Consider the following 13,760-nt stretch of genomic DNA (forward strand, 5'->3'; position numbering starts at 1 on the left):
GTTGATATTGGTTGTGGTCTTATTTTTGGTGTGTTGGGGTCCTAAATTGCTGATGGAAATCATTCGAAACTGCTGTTTGGATGTCTACAATCACGGAATTTATACAAGTCGCTTTATATTTTATCTTCTCCCCTTCGTTCACAGTTGTTTAAATCCTATCGTTTATTGTTTTATGTCAACGAAATTTCGAAGAAGAATGTTTCGTTGTTTCGAACGTACTTGTGGCAATACTTGCGTTTCAATATGTTGCTGTAAGACTCCATCAGTTAGAAGACAAGCCAGACATATGAGCACCATGTCCAGAAATGGTACAACTAGAGTGGGTTCTACTTATACTTTCACTTCCTATACTTGTAGTCCTTCTGGTGAAACAACAAAAATTACAGAACTTGATACTGTCACATTATAATGGGCTTAACATCGACAATAAGTCATCGTACCCCACCTTTTGTCACATGTATTGCACTGTAAAATATTCAGTTTTAATTCCATTTATTAATCTATTTGTATGTATGTACATTATTTTCTGTAATTATAAACGTTTTAATATTTGTATATTATTAAAATACTCAATAATATATAGTTCTGTTCTTCCTATATTTTAAAGCAATTTATCAGATAAAAACAATTGGTTGTTGTCGTTTTTGACAATAAAAATTTCAAAATATCTTTAAAAAGGTCTTTCTCGTTTCAATCTTTGTATTATAAGATGCTAGCAACTAAAATTTTACTATTAAGAAAAATAAGAAAATTAATGAATTAAACTTAAGTTTACAAGAAAATTACCTGCTGACGTTAAAGAAACATCTTTCATCTACATAAAATAACTATAAATAGTCAAAATTAATTGATTTTACATGTTACTTGCTACTTTCAAAGAATCACTTTGATAAATGAAATGTTACTGTAAGGCAGCTTTCCTGTAAAATTAGCAAGCTTTGTAGTGAAACATCCTTCATCCATAATTAAAAATTTAACTGTAAATATTACTTCTTTGAATCAGTGTTTAATTATCTTCTTTTCAAGAAAATGTTGTAGAAAGTTTTCAAGTTAGGAATACTTTCTATTGGATTGAGAAATCTTTATTAATATTATAAGATTTTTAATAGTCATACCGGTACTGATTGTTTCGTATAAATATAAAACCATCAGAGGCTTTGAATAATAGCAGCTTATAACTCTCTATTGATTTATTTTTGTCATATATACGTAAATTGGTTCTGTCTAGATAGGAATAATGTTATTAGTTACTACGATTGCATACATAAGTGACTACATTTACATATATCTTTACATTGATAGAATTCCTTTATAAAAGATATATTTTGTCGGATCCCTATTTTCGGCTATCAGCTTTTGGTCATTAATTAATAAACTACAATAATAATTAGCATCTGAGGCATCTTATAGCTATTGCTAAATAATAAAATAAAAGCGTTTTTAGAAAATGTTTCGGAATCACTGGTTTAGGCTATTATTATCTTACAAAAGAAATATTGTTGCATTTGATGTTATAATGTTTTTAGTACAAAAATACTTGTGTATTTTCTGAGTAGGTGCATTTTGCTAATGTATAAGATTCATATCGATGGGCTACTAAAGAAATTAATACTCGTAAATGATATAAAATTTTTAAAATATTTTAATAAAAATATCAAATCAATAAAATATTTAAACATAAATCTCAATTTTTATGTAAAAAGTTTATGAAAAATAATCGTAATTACAAATTTCTTTTATCTTAAATTTTCATTAGAACGCTTAGAACCATTAGCAATTATAAATATTAACGAATTTATTTAAATAAATAAACTTATAATCATACTAATTTAACCAAGTAGACCATAAAATATCAATTTTAATATTCTAACAGATTAATTTTAAGTAATATCCATAAATATGAGCACGGAAATTTTAATAAATTCATTACATTTTTGAAATTGGAAAACAGATTTTAAGATATTACTATCAAAAAGTCACAATATTCAAGATAATTATCAAAACAACTTTTAATAATAATTTATGAGAGAGTAGCAATGGATATAAATTAATATACAGTATTCTACTACAAAATAAATTCTGTACGGGTGTAATGATACTTTTCAATTTTTCTCGTTGATAATCCCTTTAAACATTTCGGAAAATCGTAACATTAGTTATGAAAATGTAGATATAAAGCTATTAATCTTATAAATATTCTGCTGTGTATAGCCTAATTATAAAATTGAGAATGTTATCACAATAATTATCACAATATACGATTACAAGTTAACATATTCCATTACAAAACAAATTTTGTATACAGCACCGATGCTTCTCTCTTATCTCATTAATGACCCTTTAAACATTCTGAAAATTATGATATAAATCAAGAAAATATCCGCACAATCTATTTGTTAAGAAACTAGGATATATAACTATAAATAATAAACATTTAGCTGTGTATAATTATAAAATTGAGCGCATTATCACAATACTTTAGCAAACAGAATATCTGTTATGTACTAAATAAAAAAATAAAATGTAGTAAATTTTATGAGAAAAAACAATTAAAATGTAAATTTATTTATAATTTGATTGTTAATAAAATAATCTAAAATTCTACGAGTATAATTATGCTTTTATTTTTATTTCAATCGATAGCTGAATGTTTCTCAAACTGTAGGTCGCGAGTCGATTTTTGGTGGTTGGCAAAAAGTTTCTGAAGTTAAAAATAGTTGTAATAAAATAATTAAATTGTAAAAAAACCCTTTTGTGTCCATCAAAGTAGGTTGCAAAAGTTTATTATTCCGATTCACGGTTAAAAAAAGTTTGAAAATATTTGGAAGAAATGTTGGAAAGTTTGCCATAAGGAAAGCAATTCAACTGATATTTTCAAAAATAATATACAGTATTTTCTTATAAAAATAAATATACTTTTAGAAATGATAAGATCTGTTCATTTTAAACTTTTCTATAAACTAACCCTCTTTTTTTAATCCACTGAGCTTATAATATCCATCTAATTACAAAGCCGATATAAGTAAATGAACATAATTGTGTATGAAATCAATGAGCATACTCACGTAACTATAAATGTAATTAAATACGTATTCATATAACTATATATGCGTTAATAATTAGGCTGTAGTGTTCAAAATTAATTCGATCATAAAACAGCAAAATGATTTTCAAATCTATATTAAAAATTCTATAAAAATATTTAAATTTAGTCAAAATTATAGACCCTGTGCCCAAAATATTTTTCTTAATTTTCCCATTAGTCGTTAAAATTTATCTTAATAAAAATATAACTTATAATCAAAATATCTACAAAGAATATAAACAATTTTAAATATTTTTTTTCTGGAAAATAATGGCCTATTGTTTTTGTTTTTATAACAATTTAAACACAATTTCTAGAAAAACATCATATTTTTTTTTTTTATTAGAAAATAAAACATTTACTTGTTATTTTATTTTTGTCTTTCAATTTATTCTGCCAGTTTGGCTGTCTGTATGTATTTTAATTCCAAATTTCTCGAGTAACGAATCTTGTTGGTAACACTGTCATTAAAATTGGATATTTTAAAAAATTATTTCTTTGTTTTTGCGTTTTTTTTCAGGTTTCTTTAAAGTAATTTCATTGAAACATTTAAATCACGTTTAATAATAAAGCGAAATATCTTATCAAGAAGGTAAATTCATGTTTTTAAATTCGGGTAAATTAGTTCGCTGGTCAGTCGAACTAATGTTGTTACTTAATTATTTAATTTTAAAGAAAAAACATTTAAGTATAAATATAATAATTAGTATATTAATGCTTTTTGGTTAAAATTCTCGAATGATAAATGTTATAGTTAAATTAAAATTATATTACATAGACTGTGTAACTCGTTAAAAATGATGTCTTCTCTGGTGATTTCTGCAGTCAAGCTTTATGATTTGATGCTTTTCATACTTTAGTTTCGTGTGAAACGTTACTTAAAGTTAAAAAAAAAAAAACTTTAATAAAAAATTTTATCATTTGACAGTTTTTGTGCGCCGTTAAGTGATGGTGATTGTTATCTTTTGATTTATAATTTTGTCAAAAAATTATAGTTCTTTAGTTTTATCTTTTCAGCCGTAGAGAAGCACTTCGCTTCTAATAAAAACTGTTGCTGGATTGTTTACCATTGGCAACGAATCTTAGTGACGTTGTGATTAAAATTGTATTTTTAAAAATTATTTCTTTGCTTGCATTCTTTCAGGCAAGATTTTTTGAATTCATTACTTTCCCGTCTGTTATATATAACAGAAAGTACAGTGAAAAAAATAGGAAAAGTAAAGCAAAAAATGACCCCAAAATTAAAAAATTTTTGGACTTAGAAGACCTTGAAACGTCGGAAAATGCAAAAAAATCGGTTTTTTTTTCCTGTATGTATGGATGTTAGTGTGAGGTGGCACGATTTTTTCACAAGTAATATCCATAAATATGAGCACGGAAATTTTAATAAATTCATTACATTTTTGAAATTGGAAAACAGATTTTAAGATATTACTATCAAAAAGTCACAATATTCAAGATAATTATCAAAACAACTTTTAATAATAATTTATGAGAGAGTAGCAATGGATATAAATTAATATACAGTATTCTACTACAAAATAAATTCTGTACGGGTGTAATGATACTTTTCAATTTTTCTCGTTGATAATCCCTTTAAACATTTCGGAAAATCGTAACATTAGTTATGAAAATGTAGATATAAAGCTATTAATCTTATAAATATTCTGCTGTGTATAGCCTAATTATAAAATTGAGAATGTTATCACAATAATTATCACAATATACGATTACAAGTTAACATATTCCATTACAAAACAAATTTTGTATACAGCACCGATGCTTCTCTCTTATCTCATTAATGACCCTTTAAACATTCTGAAAATTATGATATAAATCAAGAAAATATCCGCACAATCTATTTGTTAAGAAACTAGGATATATAACTATAAATAATAAACATTTAGCTGTGTATAATTATAAAATTGAGCGCATTATCACAATACTTTAGCAAACAGAATATCTGTTATGTACTAAATAAAAAAATAAAATGTAGTAAATTTTATGAGAAAAAACAATTAAAATGTAAATTTATTTATAATTTGATTGTTAATAAAATAATCTAAAATTCTACGAGTATAATTATGCTTTTATTTTTATTTTAATCGATAGCTGAATGTTTCTCAAACTGTAGGTCGCGAGTCGATTTTTGGTGGTTGGCAAAAAGTTTCTGAAGTTAAAAATAGTTGTAATAAAATAATTAAATTGTAAAAAAACCCTTTTGTGTCCATCAAAGTAGGTTGCAAAAGTTTATTATTCCGATTCACGGTTAAAAAAAGTTTGAAAATATTTGGAAGAAATGTTGGAAAGTTTGCCATAAGGAAAGCAATTCAACTGATATTTTCAAAAATAATATACAGTATTTTCTTATAAAAATAAATATACTTTTAGAAATGATAAGATCTGTTCATTTTAAACTTTTCTATAAACTAACCCTCTTTTTTTAATCCACTGAGCTTATAATATCCATCTAATTACAAAGCCGATATAAGTAAATGAACATAATTGTGTATGAAATCAATGAGCATACTCACGTAACTATAAATGTAATTAAATACGTATTCATATAACTATATATGCGTTAATAATTAGGCTGTAGTGTTCAAAATTAATTCGATCATAAAACAGCAAAATGATTTTCAAATCTATATTAAAAATTCTATAAAAATATTTAAATTTAGTCAAAATTATAGACCCTGTGCCCAAAATATTTTTCTTAATTTTCCCATTAGTCGTTAAAATTTATCTTAATAAAAATATAACTTATAATCAAAATATCTACAAAGAATATAAACAATTTTAAATATTTTTTTTCTGGAAAATAATGGCCTATTGTTTTTGTTTTTATAACAATTTAAACACAATTTCTAGAAAAACATCATATTTTTTTTTTTTATTAGAAAATAAAACATTTACTTGTTATTTTATTTTTGTCTTTCAATTTATTCTGCCAGTTTGGCTGTCTGTATGTATTTTAATTCCAAATTTCTCGAGTAACGAATCTTGTTGGTAACACTGTCATTAAAATTGGATATTTTAAAAAATTATTTCTTTGTTTTTGCGTTTTTTTTCAGGTTTCTTTAAAGTAATTTCATTGAAACATTTAAATCACGTTTAATAATAAAGCGAAATATCTTATCAAGAAGGTAAATTCATGTTTTTAAATTCGGGTAAATTAGTTCGCTGGTCAGTCGAACTAATGTTGTTACTTAATTATTTAATTTTAAAGAAAAAACATTTAAGTATAAATATAATAATTAGTATATTAATGCTTTTTGGTNAATTTATACTTTTCATTTAGAATCAGGCTCAAGTCATAAATGTATCAAAAGGAACTTTAATTCATATCGCTTTCGTATTTGTTTTTTCCCCCTCCCTTCACAAAAAGCGAAATTTTAAGGCCTTTACGCTTGGCATTTTGAAAAGACTAGCATTTATACTTTGCCCGTTAAGTGCAACCCTGTTAAGCACCGAGGCCCCATTAAGCACGAGGCCCTGTGCTAATACACAGGTCGCACACTGCTGAACTCTGTGTTCGAGGCCCGAGTCGAATGACCTAGCATTCCCTTTCTATCTGGACCTGCATATTTTACATAGATATGTCATTAATTTATATAAGTGTTATAATAATCAACAATGCAACAAATATTTTATAAAGAATAGGCCTATATTTAAATACTTTTCGATATGAACTTAATTAAATAATTTCATAATTATACATAAATATAAACTTATAAAAACTTAAAACGTATATAATTTCTGTCATTTTATAGAAAATGTTTAAAGATTTTTTATAGTTTTATGCCGTTTTAAAAAAAAAACATTTTGACATTCTCTGACATTACATTACAAAATTTCAAAAATACGTCCGTTTCTTTGCTTTAAAAAATGAGTATAAAAAGCAAGAAGCAGACATCTGTCAATGAAAGATATTCCATTTTTTTTATGGAGTAACAGGTAAATATTACTTTTTCGGTAAGAAGAAGTAGACAAACTTTTCTATCACTCACATTGAATAAACGATAACATTCTACTTATTCTGATCAAACTCTGAATCCTTAAATTAGACATCAGTGACCTAGTCAATGTCTACTTTGACTTTGATATTTTCTAGAGTCACACCACGTATCTTTTTAATCTATGTATTAGTTCCTCTTCGTGTTATATTACTCCGATTTAGGGCAACCGAAAAACCAAAAAAAAAATAAAGAAAGTTTTATTTGGAAAAGGGTACGTGACAAGATTAGACACTCTATCTCTTATTGTATTCACTATATTCTCTTAGTATGTACGGTATCGGGATTAAACTGGTGGTTCAAAAAATCAAACTCTCTAGTCACGGATATTTGTATAAACTTGTTAAACAATTTGCATTCTTAGCAACAGGCACCTATTTAGAAAGCTTACAGTATACATGTGGACACTCCATCTTATTGCTTTGAAAAAATGAAAGGGCAAAAATATTAGCTTTCAGTATTTAAGATTTCCCTGAAAATTCTAGCTAAATGACCATTTTCTTTAAAAATTTTGATAAAATATTTGATTTTATGAATTATTTTATTAATAATTTTTATTTCCTTAACATAAATTATCCATAAATTGGCACTCTTTTATAACTTTGTATGAAAGAAAGGGCATAAATTCTAACTTTTGGTAATAGGGAACCTCTGAAAAATTTTAGATATGATCATTGTCTTTAATATTTTTAAGTTTTGGTCTTAAAAAATGGCTTTTGTGAGTTAATTTATCATTAATTTTATATTTATATAACAAAAAAATATATATGGCGCAGTATATCTTTTCTTTCATTCAATGCTTTGTGTTTAAGAACATTGCAAAATTCTAAAAATAGGCATTTACTTTAATAATTTCGATCTTTTTGATTTAAAAAAAAGTCAATTTTAAAGTTTTTTTTTATTATGAATTTTATAAATTACTTTTTGTGTACGTATAAAGTCAGTTAACCAATAAGATTCTTAAAGGTGAAATATATTTCTGTTAACTAATTTTTGGACCACCCTTTTAAATGTACTTAAAAATTTTGTAGAAAAGTAACTGTAAATTATTCATTTTTAATACAGATTCGTCGTAATTGTTTTCCCAATTCGTTCAAGATCTGTTTGCACCATGAGCAACTGCAAAAAATTAATGATTTTTGTATGGATCGTTTCTCTTCTGTTAGCAATCCCTGCAGTCGCTACTAAAGTAAGATATTTTTATTTTTATTTTATTACTGTAATATAAAGTAAACTTGACATCAAAATAAAAAATCTGTTAAACATTAGAAAGTTTTATAATGTTTTTTTATTGTTAACAGCAAGCGTATAAGAGTTTATCAGATATTTATGATCTATTCTTTAGCATATTAAAATTGGCTCCGTTTCAACAAAATACTCTTTTAGATTAAAAAAAATATATATATATATATTTTTTTAAAAATACTTTTAAATTTTTTATTTTGAAAGTTAGTTTTCAAGGTTAAACAGTTATTTTTATTTGAAGAAAAATGATTTTTTTTATGACTTCGTGTATGCGTTTTTATGGCCGATTTAATAACCCCGGCGATTAATTTAATGTTGTAAAATGCTTTTTAGTAAGAAATTAAGTAAATTAATAGTTTTGTAAAAACTAAATATTTTGGTTTAATTAATGGAATTTATATTTATTTTGTTTTAGAATATCGAAAAATTGATATTTACTAACCACAAAGTAACTGTGATCCTCTTCTCTTGTAAAGAATTGGATGATTGGAGAGGTTTTACAGTGGCTGTTTACCGTTTAGTTATGCTATTTGCTTTACCTTCCGTTCTGATGATTGTCTGTTATGCTCGAGTTATCATGGAATTGTGGATCAGCACAAGAACTATGGATGAATTAACTAATACTGTAGCGAATGTTGGGTAAGTAATTAATAATAACTTTAATCAAATAGATTTATATTTGTATTCGTATGAAACCGAACTCAAAATTTACATTATAAACATACGCTCCTCGATTTTATAAGTTCAATGCCGTCGTAAAGCGAGCCGTTATTTCCATACGCTTGGTGTCATAAATTGAAATTACGTTTAGGAAAGTTAATTTGAACTATATAATGTCACATACTGTTGAGTAATAAAAAATATGGCGTTTAAATACGACATTTCTTACAGCCATAATGGAAAATTTACTCGTTAAAGCGAGGGTTGTAAAGTGAGGTTTACTTCTTATGTAAGAAATTCTTATATTTAACTTATATTCTGGTACGTAACATTGAAAATTTAATAAATACAAAAATTAAAAGCATAAATTTTTTAAAAGTTTTATAAAACTGTAGTATTTTGCAAAATAATAATAGAGCATTTGTGCTGGATCTTGAATGTAGTATATAAATAAATAAAAAGTTTGAATGTTTTTACACAATAGATGCAATAGACTGAAAGAATATTAATAAAATAATATTCTTTCAATCTTTATAATTTAACTTTTAATGTTTTTTAATTAATTATTTATTCTCTTACTACGAATCAATAGTACTCGGCGCATTCTTGGGGGGGCCGAGTTGAAATGATAAAAAATGTTTTAATGTGAATTCAATAAAATGTTTACCTTATGTGACCGCTAATTTGTAAGTAGTATAGAAATAGAAGAATACCACAGAATATAAATAAAAAAATGAATTTTAATTAGAAAAAGACTTTTGGAAAATTTTCTACTGTTTGTTTTCCTTTTTCTTTGGAGGGGGCCAGGGTCCCTTAGCCTTTCTTGGGTGTGTCAGAGATGATAGATTTATAAGAAATTGAAATGTTTAAACAAAATTTAGCCTTTCATCANAAAATGATAAAACTGATTTTATTGTAAGAGCCTATCACTACTGAAATTATTCAGAACGGGTCGTTCTGAATAATTTCAGTAGTGATAGGCTCTTACAATAAAATCAGTTTTATCATTTTGATTAACACTTGATCAGATTTCAAGTCATCAACGATTTTACAGTTTATAAGTCCCTTTTGAATTGTTGTTAACCTCCATTCTAACCACATTCTGAATCTTCGAATTTTCTCCTTTCAACGAATACTTCATTTTGAGGAAAAAAAGTAACGACAATAAGAGTGAAATCTGGAGAATAAGATTAATAAAGTAGCACATTAGGTCTAATACTTTTTTCTCTAAAATATGATTCATAATCTCAACAATGTAGTATAATTTCAATTACAACAATAAGATCTTCATCTTCAAAGCAAGCCCTAATTTTGGAGCTATTGGACACATTGGACTCTGGTCGTCTTACTTTGAATCATACTAGTCAGTAGGAAAGATGTTATTCACGTTGCTCTTCAATAAAATCAATCCTAAACTTTTCAGTCTTTGTATATTTTCAAAGAAGTATGAATTGATTTGAATAATAATTAATTTATTATTACTATTCTATTAATATAGCCTACATCTTATATTATGTTACATATGAAAAACAAGAGAATTATCAGAATTAGACCATTTTAATTTTTTACATTCAAATAGTTTCATTCCGATACAAAAATTCGATGTAGTGAAGCTTCAAGTTTTTACTTATGCGCATATATAATTTATCCTCTTCGTAATTATTAAGATAGGAATTTAGTGCTGTACTTAAAAATTTTTAAAGTCTAGATTTATGAGCAATATACGTTTAGAAGACCCTTTTTACAGATCGTTCGCTTTCATGAATGGTATAAATGTTCAATTACGATTTTAGTTTGTTTGTTTATTTATTTATTAAGTTACGGCAACGCAATACTTAGACAATCTGCCTAGAGGGTTCTTTCCGGGAGGTCTTGTTTAAGGCTAACTGCCCCTATTCAAGCGTTACAGACATGGAGAAAACTCCACGTGACTATTCTGTTTTGGCGAGGCACGAACCTACAACCAACACTTCCAGTATCCAGGTATTCTGTTTTGGCGAGGCACGAACCTACAACCAACATTTCCAGTATCCAGGTATTCTGTTTTGGCGAGGCACGAACCTACAACCAACACTTCCAGTATCCAGGAAACAGAACCGCTTGACCACTGGTGAGCCCAATTATTATTTAAGAAATGCTAGATTAAGGATTATATATTAGCCCTTTTAGATATAATATTGATTAATGTAGTAATTTCTGTGTATAGACTTTATTATATAAGAAATTAATGTTCAAGATTATTATGGTTGGCTTACCAGAAACCACTTTGATCCTACAAAGATTTGCTATATTTAAATATTGTATAAGTTATAATTACAATTGTATTGGAAATAAGAAAGTCAATAAAAACTACCGAATAATGAATTAAGAATTTCTATTAAACCTGTGGTAAAAATCTTGAGAAATATGTTAGTTCATGTCAACCAGTCAAGAATAAATCATCATGAAATTTCAAGCGAAATAATAAATATGATAAATGTAGAATGTCATATCTAACTAAAGGTTAATACCTTTAGTTAGATATGACATACTACATACGATGATAAATTTGGTATATACGATACATACGGTAATAAATTTAGATATATATTTCTGTTCCGTATATTGATATCGTTCACAGAAAAATTCAAATGGATCTTCAAATTATCTCAAGAAAATATAGGTATAATATATCATAAACTTTTGGAACTATACTCAAAAGTGTAAGGATTGCTTATAATAAATTCGAATAGTTAATTTATCTTCACCGTACAAAATTGATTGCAGTGAAATGCAATTTTATTGATATGCTTATTATTATTGCACATTGTTAATTTCTAAATCAGCATGAACTTCTTTGCAGTCCTTCATACCAATTGCTTAAATTATAAATATGCTTTATTGGAAAATATATTTACCGATTCGTGTTGTTTAATCATGAAAATAAAATATATACTGTGCTGATCCACAGTCGGAGGATAAATTATCCTCCCACTGTGATTCGCCTACAAATCCGATATGCACACACCACTATAATTTATCATAGTTATTGTGTCGGGACGTCGCTCTCCATTCCTGGTAATGTCAGTTAACTTCTTGGCAGGTCAGGCACACTCGTAATGGATATAATTGTGGCGGTTATATAGTTACAATGTGCTAATGCTTCTCGTTATCAATTTTTGCATTCAATACTGATATTTTAATCACAAATATTATTAAATTTTATTAATAATTATATTAAATAATTATTAATAAAATTTCGGACTTTTAAAGCTTTGATGCATAAAATTTTTGTTATTTAGATATACTGCACTTAAGTATAAATTCAGTCACGTGAATTTAAATCAATTTTATAGAAATGTACGGATCTTAATTAAAAACATAAATTATTAATAAATGTAAACATAAAAACATAAATATTACTAATAAACCAAGCGATTAATAAAAGTTATTTTGTAAATAGAATCTCATAACGGCCGGAAAAGTTACGCAACTCGTTGTTAGATGTTTTCAATTCTTGTCGCCTTGAGGGCACTAAAGAGTGCCTTATTTTTTAGCACGATCTAATGGTCTCGCTAAAAAATATAGCAGATGGTCTCGACCAGGATCACAAATAGGGCTACTAGGTGGTGAGAAATAGAACCCTACTTATCAGGACCATCCCTTGGGATTTTCGACCTGTCCATTCGACCTCGCAGCCCGCAGCGCAGTGATTACCTTAATCTCTCAGCCATCTGATCGTCTCGAAGATAAGCTGTTAAAGTTTATAAAAAAATTACAGGTATTTATAAATAAAGAGTAAAGGATATTATTGTCTTCCTTACAAAAAAATAAAATAGAAAAATTATAAATAATGCATCCTTATTTATAACGATTACAAAGAAGGAATTTTTGTGATTGCCATAGTAGTCAACTCTGTGTGAATTATCGTTTGTATACTGAAATGGAATGTTATAAACATACACCATTAAAGAACCTATTCCTAATTTTCACTCAGAATTGGACATATATATAGTATAAGCTTATATACCAGGGGTGGGCAAGCAAGAGTTCAGTAGGAGCCGAAATGTAGGTTTTGCAAAATGTATGGGAGCCGCAGTTCTGTACTTTTTTATTCTGTACCGCGATTTTATTAAATAATATAAAACAAATACAGTATTGAATTTTTTGAATAAACATATTTTCACAAAATTGTGGAAATAAAATTGTAAAAATAATAATAAAAAGCAGAAATTAACACTTTCAGCAAGAGCGGCATTTGCCCATGTCTGATATATACTGTATTTTCCTTATTTTCATATTGGTTACGCTCTTTTGGTGAATACGTTTAATTTTTATAATTTGGAAATTATTTTTAAAAGTCGGTCGATTAGTTATTATATGAATATAAGTTTCGGCAAATTTCATATCTTTTCTTATATTAATTTATAATGAATTTCTCTTTAATCGCATTTCCTTCTCGAGGACAGAAAAGACAATTAACGAAAACCACTATTATTCCGTTAGATAATTACTTGTGAGCCAGAAATATCTCTAAGGAGATGACAGCGATTGTTTACAATAATCACTCCAATGGTGTAGATAAGCAGAATCGGTTCGCATGTCAAAGCGATTCAATTTTTCTTATTACATAAATATCATTTAATTATTTTATTTAAAATTCTAGAGAGTTTACGAAAATACTGTATTAAAACTGCATTCGAGTTAATCAGTTTGATATAACATATAAATTCCCAGACTAGACGATCGGGAAAAGAAAGTAACTTCGAGTTATC

General features: G+C 26.8%; 1 protein-coding gene across 1 annotated transcript in view; it reads left to right on the forward strand.

The window, feature by feature from the left end:
- Positions 1-9,029, forward strand: part of LOC111630429 (prokineticin receptor 1-like) — a 13,850-nt gene extending 4,821 nt beyond the window's left edge. The window contains exons 2-3 of the mRNA XM_023374518.1: positions 8,167-8,290; positions 8,762-9,029. Of these exons, the coding sequence (XP_023230286.1) occupies positions 8,167-8,290; positions 8,762-8,989 (352 nt within the window). The 3' untranslated portion in view covers positions 8,990-9,029. The remainder of the gene's footprint in view (positions 1-8,166; positions 8,291-8,761) is intronic.
- Positions 9,030-13,760: the final 4,731 nt, after the last annotated feature.

The sequence above is a fragment of the Centruroides sculpturatus genome, unplaced genomic scaffold (assembly GCF_000671375.1).
Source record: "Centruroides sculpturatus isolate CEXI.00-Female unplaced genomic scaffold, Cexi_2.0 scaffold620, whole genome shotgun sequence".
NCBI classification, from domain to species: domain Eukaryota; kingdom Metazoa; phylum Arthropoda; class Arachnida; order Scorpiones; family Buthidae; genus Centruroides; species Centruroides sculpturatus.